Raw genomic sequence first — 13,807 nt, 5'->3', positions numbered from 1 at the left:
CCCGCCTTTTTTTTCTCTAAGGACTCTGAAGAGGATGACCGGGTGTCTATGGATTCTGTGAAAAATGAGACCCCAGATGCTACAGGTGAGTGTCATAGAATCAAAGGCTGGGCTGATTGTGTTCAAAACAGCCATTCAAAAGTCTCAAAGTAAATTTGGTTTGAACTGTGAAATAACTTTGCATTGAAAAATCACCCCCATGCAGAGGACTTCCAGGAGGTGTGGCTATGCAGACACCCCTCCCCCAAAATAAAAACAATAACAAATAACTACTACTATAGATACAGACCTTAACAAAAAGCCACCAACTACAGGTGAGTGAGATGTCCGCAGCCTCAGCCACCAGGTTGCAGACTATATAATGATTCCATCCTGACTTCCCTGGGCCTCACCAACCTCTCCAGAGGCCTACCCTACTAGGGAAAGATAGAAATAATCAAGGGGCATGGATCGACCTGCCAATGCCCATGTCCTGCAGAAAAGCAATTACAGAAGCTAGAATTCCTACCTTCTGCACCTCAAAAAATAATTCTCATCTATACTTCCAGTGGGGGAGAAATGATAGGGGAAAATGACCAGAGGGCTCTGAACTCTAACTCCATGAAGAACCAGAGAAAGAGGAGAAAAAAGAGAGGGACATTTGGATGTAGTAATAGGTGAATGTGTGAATGAAAAGGAAATGAAGATGTTACCATAGGGAAAAATGAGCAAATATACACAAATATAGACAGGTAATTGTTTAAACAATAGTTAACCCGTATCTGCAACCTTGGAGAACTACTGTAGCTTCCAATGCAGGGACTGGGGATAGAGAACTCTAGTGTGGCCAATGGTGTGGAGTTGTACCGCCGTTACCTTGTAATGTTGTAAACCAATATTAAATAACTAATAAAGGAAGGAAGGAAGGAAGATCACTTCATGCAATATCCACCCACATATTTTCTAAACAGCTACCCACCCACATTCAGTCACAGGAACCAATTATCAACTCTCCATTCAGTACCTCAAGATATTGTTAGAGAGGAATGGAGTCTTTTTTTTTCCTTCACAAACTCACAAACAGGGATGTCTTGAAAAGAAAAAAAATACTCTGTTGATTTGTCTATTCATTTATTTCTTCACCGTTAATTTGTTCTTTGCTGATGTTTGAAAGCAAGGCAGATAAGTCAGTTTCCTCAAATATATCTCCTTCACATTCCAGTCTCAAATTCCTCTGCCACATTTCCACATCCACGTGGCCTCTGTACCAGTGCTCACAAACCCACTCTAATCTCTGAGTCCACATACACCGATTTCATGAACACTTTCTTTATGATATAACTTGTCTCAGCTTCAGAAAGAAAGGACACTGCATTAAGACCCTAGTCTTCAGTCAGTGGCAACCTACTCTGTTTCTCAGGCTGAGTTTCCTGCACTGTTAGTGATCAACAGAAAACATCGCTTCTAAAATTCCTATTAGGACAGTCTAACTACAGATTATTCCTACTTCCTGGGACAGCAAAAGTAGCAGGAAGGCTAGGCCAGGGTCTGCAGGCGACCATACCCTACAGCTGTGGTTGAGCACAGTTGGGGTTAGTAACCTCTGAACCCTCCCTCCACCTGTGGCAGGTAATAAGAAGCTATCAATAATTGTGAGCCTGTGAGTTGGAAGGGTATTTTCAAGTGGTCTGTGCAATCTAAATGACCAATTCTTTTTTTCCTATGAAATTACATTTCTAGTCTTAGAATGTACACAGTTACCAAAGGCAGAGCTGAAGACAAAATACTCCAGTGATTTTATCACACAAACACACACACACACACACACACACACACACACACACACACACACACACACACACACACACACAGACACTGAAAGAGAGTGAGAGACCACAACAACGCTGAGGCTCTCCCAAGGTACAGTGGGTACTGGGGACTCAAACCTGGTGATGAACACAGCAGGTACATTCCCAGGTGAGTTATCTCTCCAACCCACCTGCTTTCGTTTTCTTTTTTTGCCACCAGGGTTATTCCTGGGTTCAGTATCAGTACTACGAGTCCACTGCTTCTGGAGGTCATTTTTCCTTTTCTTTTTTCTTTCTTTATTTGATAGTACTGAGATAAAATGAGAAGGAAAGGTAAAAGAGAGACTTGTGTGACCACTCACCCCTGCAGGTGGCGAGCCAGGGGCTTAAACCTGGATCCTTGTGTGGGTCCTTGTGCTTAGTACTATGTACACTTAACCAAGTGCACCATCACCCAGCCCACATCACCTGCTTTCTTTAATGAATATTCTGCTTTTATAGGACCCCATTCAGCAAAAGAAAGTGGAAAATATCACAGAAATTCTTGCATGTTATTGTAGTCAAATGCATTCATTTAGGTAATGATAGCAGAAACTAGGGTTTTGTGCCTTTGGGTGTTTGGTTGTCTCCAGGGCTTCACTTCAGGGTAATTTTTTTCTTTGGATAGGAAGAAAGAAAGACAGTGGAGGAGGAGGAGGAGGAGGAGGAGGAGGAGGAGAGAGAGAGAGAGAGAGAGGGAGGGAGGGAGAAAGGAGAGAAAGAGATGATGCAAATGGAAAGAAGTCACAACATCAAATCTTCGTTCAATGCTATGGGAGTTTGGCCCTAACCTGAGTAGCACTAAGTGAGCGCTTTCACTGGCCTGATAAGAGCTTTCTAGACATAGAACAGCTTTCACACACCTGACTGTTTTAAGGAATCATAAGAATCTCTCCTCTCCAGTGGATGGTGGTCCCTTAGCAGTCCAGCTAACTGCGTCTTTAAAGTTAATTTGTATTGCTAGTGCTTTAACAGTGGCTTAAAAAATTCCACAATTTCAGGGGGTATTGTTTCACACCTACAAATGTGTAATTCAGGGGCCAGCAGTGGCACACCTGGTTAAACACACACACCACAGTGTACAAGGATCCAGGTTGGAGCCCCTGGTCCCCGTCTGCAGGAGGAAAGCTTCACAAGTGGTGAAGCAGGGTGCAAACATCTCTCTGTTTCTCTCTTTCTCTATCTCCCCCTTCCCTCTCAATTTCACTCTGTCTCTATACAATGATAATAAAATAAAATAAAACATTCTTTTAAAAATGTATTAATTCTAAATGCACAAAAACCACCAGAGTTTTTGTGCACACCCCTCTGGTAACCGCCACAGAGTCTATGAGACAGATTGGTGACTGTGCCTCTCGTCAGTTCATTTGCTTTAGTCACTCCACATATGCTGGGGCTTACGTGGGGTGGCTCCAGCCTGGAGGTAAGTCACCCATCTTCCCTCACCAGCTCAAGAGCTCAGTGATTCAGAAAGGAAGACTCAGGGAGTATTTTGGTACAAACACTCATTTATTGAAAGATGGGTTTGGCTATATGTAGAAAGTTAAGCAAAGAACATTTTTCAAATACGTCAGAAATTACAGGTTTCTTAAAGGTCAGTTTGCCCACATGGTAGGGGGCTGGTATGACAAGAATTGATGTGATACATAAAGATCAAGACAATTAGTCTCCATGATGCAGGCAAATTAATTACCCAAAGGCATTTGAGAGAAGCATAGGGGTTAACCAGTAAGATGAGATAGAGAAAGAAAAACAAGGCATGATGTAAATCATAGATATCAAAAGTCATAAGGAAAGAGGAGTTTTGGGGGTTTCTCTGTCTGGTGTTTGAGGTGTATGATAGAGTGTGTTCTCCTTTGTGATCAAAAGGTGAAATGGATGTGTGAACTTTGAGTGACTGTCATGAACTTTGAATGAACCAGGAATGTGGCCTGCTGCTAGCAGGGAGAACTAATTTTGAGAGACTTGTAGGCTTTCTGTGAGCTTGAGAGACTAACAAGGAGAAACTGAGTCTGCGAGACTTTTTCCTCTTGGCTCATCTCTATGAGGAGAGAGGCTACAAAATGGGGTGTCTTTCCAGTCCTCCATCCAAGGATGGGGGAGCTTCCCTAAGCTCTACCAAGCTTTCACAGAGTCCCAAACACCTAAGAGCAAACCCACCCTGAAGTGTATTTCATCTCTACTTATCACATTATCCCATTAGATTTTATCCACTTAGCCCCAAACAGTATAGTCTCATCTTTTCTTCCTTTATATTTATTTTTTGATTGATGGTTTAATAATGATGAACAAGACTGTAGGATAAGAGGGGTACAATTCCACACAATTCCCACCACCAACGTTCCATTTCCCATCTCCTCCATTGTAAGCTTTCCTATTCTTTATTCCTAGTCTCATCTTCTCTAATTGCAGAGTGTGACTCTCTCTCTAGTGTATATTCTAGTCATCTGTTCATGGACCCAGAGGCAGTGTTCACACTTGACCACCGTGAACATAGGGTGCCTCTTGAATTAGTGTTTCCCCCTCCTGTGGACATATGCCATGGAGTGTATTGCTAGGTCAGAAGGCATTTCCCTTTGTATTTGCTTAAGGTGCTCAAGATTCTCAAGGAGATTAAGTCCACTCTATCCCACATGAAGTGGCTATACACTTCATTGTTCTCAGTGAAGTCTCTTGTGAATTAAAAGGCATGATTGTTTTTATTGTGACATATATCAATGTCAGAAAAAAGGAAATGCAAGAAAGGGAACTTTTATTGTTAAAAATGAGTTATTCTTGTACAACCTATTATATTTTACTATTGACTATAAACCATTAATCCCCCAGTAAAGAAACAAAATAATGAGTAAAACAAAAGCACATGGTCTTTGAGAATTCCATAGGGAGGGAGACTTGAAGTATGGCATTATCATAATCATCATCATCATCATCATCACTATTATTATTATTTTAATATGAAAACTTTTGTATTGTACTTAGCTTCTGAATTTTCACGCTCCCACACTCTTCCTTTGAAGAGGCTGCCTGAGTGGACTCCTTGGAGGAGAAGTTGGAGGGAAGGCAGAGAGCAAGTTGCCCACTGTTCCTGAGTAGCTTAGCCTTAGAACTAGCACAAGGAATGAGTCAGACAGTAGTGCAGTGAGTTAAGCACATGTGGCGCAAAGCACAGAAACTGGCATAAGGATACCAGTTTGAGCCTGGTTCCCCACCAACAGGGGCTTTGCTTCACAGGCGTTGAAGCAGGTCTGCAGGTGTCTATCTTTCTCGCCTCATCTCTGTCTTCCCCTCCTCTCTTCATTTCTCTCTGTCTGACCTAACAATGACATCAACAACAACAATAATAACTACAGTAAAAATGAAAACAACAAGGGCAACAAAAGAGAAAATAACTGAATATAAAAAATTATATATATAAAAAGAACTAGCATTAAACCAGCATGGCCTATGCGAACAGGGACCACAGCATTTCCTCACATGCCTCTGCTAATTATTGAAGAATGGGGAGAAAAAGAAAAGAAATGAGAGAAAAGGAAGCCACTAGTGTTTCTGTGTCCATGTACTTGGATCCTGGATGCTTCTGGGTGATGGCAGAGCTTAGCAGTACAATGTCAGGCTCTGAGGTGCTAAATAATTCACAGAACTCATTGGTACCAAGGCTAAAACACACAGGCCTTAAATACAGAATCTTAGCACAAGTCCCCAATCTGTAATTTGTTCCAGGAAAAGAAAGCTATTAAAAAAAAAGTAAAAAAAAAAGAAACACGTTCTCGTGTTAAACGCTTCGGCTTGGACACCTGCTAGCAGCTGGGTCTCCCAGAGACAGCAGAGATGCTCTGCTCACTCATGACAGGAAGGTGTCTCTCTCCAGAAGCCCAGGGGACATGTGCCACATGTGCTTGTTCAGTCACAGGCTCACAGGCTCATCAAGAACCATCAGGTCAACCTCCACTAACATGCAGGTTCTTCCCTTGTAGGGAAAGGACACTCACAGGGAAATGAGGCAGGGCACTTGCCAATGGGACCAGATGATTCCACCTCAGCTTCCACTCTCAAGAAGTCCTTCAGTCTGGATCTGATGTCTGAAGACACCCCAGGTCAGCTCATGCTCGGTCCTGGGCCCCTATCAGGTACCCATACGGGAGGACTGAGCCCACCATTCTAGCAAGTGTCTCCTCTGGGCCCATGACCACCCTCCTGACAACAGACTTATGACACTGAAAGCCATGTGCAGGTCACAGAGGGAGTGGCACAGGCAGGGACCCCAATACCCATCCTCAGTTGAGCTCTGAGAAACCTCAGTAGCCTTAAATCAAACCCATCTTGCTTTTAAAAGAGGGGGTTTGAGGAGTTAGTAGTCATCACAAGGGATTCACTACTAGGCTGATTTCTTTCAGACAGAGTCAGAGGAAAAGAGATTCTTCTTCTTCGTCGTCTTCTTCTTCTTCTTCTTGTTCTTCTTCTTGTTCTTCTTCTTGTTCTTCTTCTTGTTCTTCTTCTTGTTCTTCTTCTTCTTCTTCTTCTTCTTCTTCTTCTTCTTCTTCTTCTTCTTCTTCTTCTTCTTCTTCTTCTTCTTCTCCTTCTCCTCCTTCTCCTCCTTCTCCTCCTTCTCCTCCTTCTCCTTCTCCTTCTTCTTCTTCTTCCTTTTCCTCTTCCTCCTCTTCTTCTCCTCCTCCTCTTCTCTCCTTCTCTTTCCCCTTCCCCTTCTCCTCCTCCTCTTTCTCCTTTTAATTTATTGCCACCAGGGGTTACTGCTAAGTTTCAGGGCCAGCTCTACAAATCCACTGCTCCTGGTAGCAATTTTTTCGTTCTTTCTTTCTCGTTCTTTCTTTTTTAATTCTTCTTTCTAATTTTAACTAGATATGATAGAGAGCAATTGAGAGAGGACAGGGATATAGAGAGCAGGAATTAAAAATAGATACCTGTATACCTGATTCATCATTTGTGAAGGGGATACCCTGCAGGTGGGGAGCAAGGGCTTGACCCAGGTCCATGTGCTAGGCAATATGTGTACTTATCTGGGTGTGCCACCAGCCCCCAAAGGAGCCTGCTTCAGCAATTGTGGACGTCAGGCTCAAACCCAGCTCCTGTGTATGACAACCATATGACCTACCTTCACAGCCAAGTTCTCATTTTTTCTTTTTTAAATATTTTTTCATTTTTTTTATTTACTGGATGGAAACAGTCAGAAATTGAGAGGAAAGGGGGAGTTGGTGAGACATCTGCAGCACTGCTTCACCACTCACAAAGCTTTCCCCATGCAGGTGGGGACCAGGGGCTCAAACCTGGGTTTCTGTGCACTGTAATATATGTATTCAACCAGGTAGGACAACACCCAGCCCCCCCTTTGTTTTTATTTACTAAAAGGAAACACTGACAAAAACCACAAAATAAGAGGGGTACAACTCCACACAATTCCCACCACCAGAACTCTGTATCCCATCCCCTTCCCCTGATAGCTTTTCTATTCTTTATCATCCTCTGAATGGAGGCTGGACAACATACTCTATCTTCCATCTGAGGAATATGGGTTCTGAAATTGGGGCAGCTTGGAACATTTCTTACTCATCACCACAGAATGTGAGCTCAGATCTACAGGGATGCAGAGATCACATAGACTCCTAAGCTGAATATGGGCCCCAGATCCGATCAGATCAGATCAGATCAAATCAATTGGGTTTACATTCAACAATATTTATACACTTTTCCCATATTTGAGAGCGACTCTCAATCCTGATCCAGCTTTCTGGTCCTTTTTCCAGCCATGATATCATCTCCCCAGATATAACTTGGACCCACCTGCCTATCAGATGTCAGGCTCAGAAAAAAAGAAAAAACCTAGTATAGTCACCCCCCTTTTTTTTTTTAAACCAGAGCAATGCTCAGCTCTGGCTAATGGTGGTGTTGAGGACCGAACCTAGGAACTCAGAGCCTAAGGCATGACAGTCTTTTTGCATAGCCATTATACTATCTTTACTGCCCTATATTTTAATTTTCTCAATTGTGCAGACAGTGGCTCCTTTTCTGTATCAAAAGAATGCTTCCATGTGCACTTAACTGCCTGGCCCTTGATGATTCTTATTCTATAAGCAGCCCACTCCAAAAATGTTCCTTGTTAAAATTTGTACCCCAATTGACAGCTAGAAAGAACTATAAGCATATCTTGCTCAAATGAATGAAGAAAGGTTAGGCCTCTCTATGTCAGCTTGTTCCAGTCTATCTCCCCCTGGATACAAGGTCTCCTTTGATTGGTCACAGGGGGACCATAAACTCTAGCATCAACAAGCAGCGTGCATTTAAGAATTGGGGGCATGGCAGTCACGCACTGGGTTAAGCACATATAGTACAAAGTGCAAAGACCCAAGCAAGATCACCGGTTCAAGTCCCCCTGTCCCCAACCACAGGGGTGTCACTTCACAAGCCTCAAAGCAGGTCTGCAGGTGGCTTTCTTTCTTTCCTTCTCTCCATCTACCTTTCCCTCTCAATTTCTCTCTGTTCTATTGAATAAAAAATAAAAATAATAATAATAAAAGTCCTCCAGAAGTGGTGGGGTTGTAATGCTGGCAGTGAGCCCCAGTGACTAGGGGCAAAAAAGAAGAAAAGACAAAAAAAAAAGATGGGGGAGCTTTCTCCACAATGGTTAGCTAAGTAAGTGGGGATGTGCCCTGGACCCCTACACTAGTCTCCCTCCATCCTCTGCTCAGTGCCCAGTCCCTCTCTCTGTCCATTACCAAAATCACTTTCACCTTCACAGATGTCCTTGCTGGGGTGACTTCGCTACCTGGACCACTTTCCGATCTGTCACCAGCCGCCGCCGATACCTGGGCATCTTGGTGGCCATGGACCAGAGGAAGAATGCTATCACTACCTCCACTCTCAGTGATCCAGAAAACAACTGGCGTGACTATCTGTGTGTGACTCCCGAGCAGGAGGAGCAAGGGACTGTACTGTCCCTCTGGGCCTCTGCTCACATCGCGGAGTCTGTCAGGGCCTGTGGGGATGGGCTGGCTCCCAAGGTGCCTCTGTATGACAACTATGCCCTGCGCCACCCCATCTTCCCACTCCACATGGCAGAGGAGGACCTCATGGAAGACATCAGTCTGCTTCTGCAGGGAAAGATGGATGCGGTTAGCCCCTTCAGGACCTCTGTCACTGCCTCTCTGATCAACTGCAGGCTCATGGGGTTCATCAGCACAGATTTCCAGAATCAGAGCTTCACCATCCCAGAATCTTATTTCTCCTAAAGGTACATACCTTATGTGTGACTTGATTTCCAAAGGACAAATTTAAGCGTGGCCAGGCGGTGGTGTACTGGGTTAAGTACCCATAGTACTAAGTGCAAAGACCCATCCAAGGATCTGGTTTTGAGCCAGGAGGGAAGTTTCATAGGTGGTGAAACAGGTCTGCATGTGTCTATCGTTATCTCCCCCTCGTTACTTCCCCCTCCTCTCTCAATTTCCCTCTGTCCTATCAATTTTTTTCCAATAAAATGAAAAAATGGCCACCAGGAGCACTGGATTCATAGTGCCAGTGTTGAAACCTAGCGGTAACCCTGGAGGCAATAAATGAATAAATAAATAAATAAAATTTTAAGGGACCAGGCAGTGGCGTACCTGGTTAAGTACTCATATTACAGTGTGCAAGGTCCTCGGTTCAAATCTATCCCCACCTGTAGGGGGAAAACTTCACAAGTGGTGAAACAGTGTTGCAGGTATCTCACTCTCTCTGTCTCTCTCTGTCTCTCTCTCTCCATATATATATGGTGGGGAAAATATATTTCCCCACCACCTCTATCAATTTCTCTGTTCCTATCCAATAGTAAATTTAAAAAATATAAAAAGAAAATTTATTAAATGAATTTTAAAAAGTACATTTTTACCCTATAAAATGTACATGTACACACACATACACACACACCTCCCTCATTCTAACTTCTTAAGCCTAGAATATAGTGTAGAGTAATTTTAAAGCAAAATAATGATTAGAAAATGAGGTAGCAAACAAAGTCATGAGTTCTCATTGTTATGCTTGAATATGGTGGTAAAAGCTTCAGTCTTATATTAAATCTGACAGACAGATGATTGATGTCCCCGCTTCCAATTCAGTCCTCTGCAGTGGCAGACAGTCTATTCACAGGCATGGGGAGGTGGGGCTGATTTGGAGTTGGCTACTCAAGGGTCTCCTCTCAGCCTCATCGCTGAGGGGTGCAGAGCTCTGACCCAAGTCTCCAAGCCTTTGGCTCCATGATTTAAGCAGCAGCACTGCTGCTGACTCCTCTTCTCCTCCTGGCTTGGCCTGGCCTGGGTCGATTGGGCCATAGGATGGAGCAGACATGGTTCCAGGCACAGTGCTCTTCCTCCTACTGTGCCCAGCCAGAGAAATGCTGGGTCATTATTTCACCTCTGAAACCGGGTAAAGGAAATAATAAGAATCCAGAACACCCTGATGGAGTCACAACTTGCTTTAAAAATCACAGCTCCTCCTCAAGCTCACCCTGAAAAGCAGCAGCATCATGGGGGGGAAAAAAGCACACACACTCACACAGCCTTTCTGGTTTATGAGCTCCCGGGTCACCTGTATCAGCTTGTTAGTTCTGGGCAGTTACTCCAGTTCTGTCTCTGTCCCTTCTCTAAGCTGGGTCAACAGAACATGTAATAAGGCTTGGGACTGCCTGAAGGTCCAATAAGAAAGTGGGTAGAAACCAATTTGTTAAATGACAGATTTGATTTCTAGTAGCTTTTTCCTCGGCCATGCAAGTTTTGGTCACAGCTCACAGCTGGAGATCTGATAGCATACTAGAGACTTGAGACTCGGGGCTTGGATCCATATAATAGGAGTTCCTTCATATTTGGCTATTCTAATCATAAATTCCTCTTCTTTCTTAGAGGAAGTCTTTGGGCAATCCATTTCATCAGGAATTGAAGTGAATCTAGACACTGAAAATATGAATTTTTTCCCCCACCACGTTAAACCACCACTGGAGTCTAATTCAGTGATAGTGACATCAGCCAAAAAGCACAACTGCAGAATGACACCAAGGCCTCCCTGTTCGGGGCCACACAGCCCAGTGTCCAGAGATCTCTCAGATATTCAAGATGAATGTGTCTATAGTCTTTGCCACTCTATAGTCATTGTATACCGATGCTCTTTTTCTTCCTTTATTCTAACATTCCAGTGACAAATATTTATATTTCCCCCCAATTTGCAGGACTTAGTCGAATTTGAATCCAGTCTTCAGCTGTGAATTTTCTATCACAAAAATGGATTTGAGACACCTTCATCTCAGGCACTAGTGGAGATTCTCTGTGCAGACTTGGATATATGGAAAATGAGCTTCCTACAGAAATCTCAGCTCATCTACTCTCCCAGTATTCTAGCAACCCTTATCTCACCATTAGTGAAAAAAATTCTCTACAAATTTCTCCTCTATCCTTCAATATTATATCGTTCATAGTATACTATAGTATAGTATAATATTTTAGTATATTCTAGTGGTAAATAAATGATATTCCATAACTCTGTGCCTTAAATGACTACTTTGTCCCAGCCAATAGAAGTACTTAGGTAAAGATTCAGGACAGTAATATATTAGGAAGAACAAAATCAATTCTAAATTCACTGTCAATCACTTTGATAAGCTAGCTTATCTTCTTCCAGGTATACTTTCGTATCTTTACTGTGAAATATAACACATATACATATATACATGTAGGTTTCATAGTTTGGTAAAGAATAAAATAGAACAATCTCACTAGGTGTGGGGCGGAGACAGGCGGGTGGTGTTGCACCGGGTTAAGCACATAGTACTAAATGTAAGGATCTGAACAAGGATCCAGTTTCAAGCACCCGGCTGCCAACATACTCCATAAACGGCAAATCAGGCCTGCAGGAATCTATCTTTCTCACCCCGTCTTTATGTTACCCTCCCCTCTCAATTTCTCTCTGTCCTATCCGATGAAATGGAAAATATGGCTGCCAAGAGCAGTGGATTTGTAGACACCAAGCAGTGGATTTGAAGCACTGAGTCCCAGAGATAACCCTGTAGGCAAAAAGAAGAAAGAGGAAGTGGGGGGGTGAGAGGGAAAGGAGGAGGAGGAGGATAAGGAAGAGAAAAAGAAGAGAAGAAGAAGAAAAAAAAGAAGAAGAAGGAGAAGTAGAAGAAGAAGAAGAAGAAGTCTCACTGGATATCATACAGACCACAAAATATAACATTATCACCCCTCAGAAACAGTCATGTCTTTGGCCAGCCATCACACTTCCTAACCTTCCGACAGTTGTCACAGTCGACTTGACTTCTGTGCTAATTATTTCCTTTCCTTTCGATCATTTTATCACTTGACTATGCATCGCCAAACATTGTTTTACTCTACTAGTTTGGTCTGGATTTTAAATTTCATATCAATTAAAATTACATCCTATGCATTTTTTAAGATTTTATTTATCTGTTAATGAAAGGCATAGAAAAAGAGCAATAACCAGACATCACTCTGGTACATGTACAGCCAGGGATCGAACTCAAGACCCCATGCTCGAGAATCCAATGCTAAACCTACTGCTTCACCTCCTGGACCACCATCCCATGCATTTTATGTCTTGATATGCATACTGGACTTGGCCAAAGGTGATTTATTCTCACAGCTGTAGAAGATGCCAATGCACAACATAATTTATCTGCTGACTTCAAGTGAGGCAGATTTCTATACTCAGTATATTCTTTGAACCTTTTCTGTCAGGGGTTGAATTATACAATCAATAGGACTTAACACCCCACCACTGACCATTGTAGTATAGGTTTTTGTTGTTTGAAATTATTCAGAGGTATTGACCGTAACCACTTGACAGCTTCAAGACAGTAGGCACTATACTTTACTAGCCATTTCCATTGGACTCTCACTTAGATCATTTCCAATTAATTGTTTCATGAGGTCTTTGAGGTTACATGCACTGAGGTTACAGTGGGCAAAAAATTTAGGATTTTTTTCTTTACCTCCAGGGTTATTGCTGGGGTTCAGTGCCTGCACTATGAATCCACTGCTCCTGATGGCTACTTTTTCCCTTTTTGTTGCCCTTGTTGTTTATTGTTGTTGTTATTGCTGTTGTTGTTGGAGAGGACAGGAGAACTGGAGGAGGGGAAGACAGAGAGGGGGAAAGAAACATAGACACCTGCAGACCTGCTTCACTGCTTGTGAGGCGACCCCCCCTGCAGGTGGGGATCTGGGGACTAGAACCGGGATCCTTACACTGGTCCTTGCGCTTAGTGCCATGTGCACTTAACCCACTGTGCTATAGCCCAATCCCCCCAAATTTATAAGTTTAAAAAATTTATTGATTATTGGATAGAGATAGAAATTGAGAGGGGAGGAAGAGATAGAGGGGGGAAAGAGACACACAGATACCTGCAGCCCTGCATCACCACTAGTGAAAATTTTCCTCCTGCAGGTGGGGACCAGGCCTTGAACCCATGTCCTTGCTCATTGTAGTGTGTGTGTTTAACCAGGTGCACCACCCCCTGACCCCCTGTGAAAATTTTTAGAAAGATTTTTCTTCTGTACTTCCAAGCATTTTCATAGGACATTTACTCATTCTAGGATTACTATGTCAGCAAGATCAATATATATTTTTTTAATTTTTATTTATAAAAAGGAAACACTGACAAAAGCCATAGCATAAGAGGGGTACAACTCCACACATTTCCCACCACCAGAGTTCCATATCCCATCCCCTCCCCTGATAGCTTTCTTATTCTTTATCCCTCTGGGTCATCCCAGGGTCATTATGGGGTGCAGAAGGTGGTTGGTCTGGCTTCTGTAATTGCTTCCCAAGATCAATATTTTAATGACAGATTTCCTTGTACAAGGGTGGAATTCCTTGTGTTTGGAATTGTGTGGAGCTGTACCCCTCTTATCCTCTGTTTTAGTCAATGTTTCCTTTTTATAAATGGAAAATTAAAAGAGAGAGAGAGAAACCTGCAGTAGCTCTTCACC

The 13,807-nt window shown here is 42.9% G+C and overlaps 1 protein-coding gene and 1 long non-coding RNA gene across 16 annotated transcripts in view; one reads left to right on the top strand and one right to left on the bottom strand.

The window, feature by feature from the left end:
• Positions 1–11,320, top strand: part of LOC107522969 (rho GTPase-activating protein 20-like) — a 114,677-nt gene extending 103,357 nt beyond the window's left edge. For 4 of the 15 annotated variants that reach the window (XR_009546537.1, XR_009546544.1, XR_009546539.1 and 1 more), the window contains one exon: positions 11,032–11,235. Coding sequence is in view for 1 of the 15 variants with exons in the window: in XM_060179236.1 (XP_060035219.1) it covers positions 22–85; positions 5,801–5,920; positions 11,032–11,048 (201 nt within the window). In the remaining 14 variants the exon portion in view is untranslated. Of the gene's footprint in view, positions 1–21; positions 86–5,800; positions 5,921–8,577; positions 9,070–11,031; positions 11,238–11,305 lie in introns of those variants that run through there. The other 11 variants (XR_009546541.1, XR_009546543.1, XR_009546538.1 and 8 more) reach the window with 8 other exon arrangements.
• LOC132534846 (uncharacterized) overlaps positions 1–13,807 on the bottom strand; it is a 65,732-nt gene that overhangs the window by 41,374 nt on the left and 10,551 nt on the right. The window lies entirely within an intron of this gene.

The sequence above is a fragment of the Erinaceus europaeus genome, chromosome 20 (genome assembly GCF_950295315.1).
Source record: "Erinaceus europaeus chromosome 20, mEriEur2.1, whole genome shotgun sequence".
NCBI lineage: Eukaryota > Metazoa > Chordata > Mammalia > Eulipotyphla > Erinaceidae > Erinaceus > Erinaceus europaeus.
This window is presented reverse-complemented; position numbering and strand designations above follow the sequence as displayed.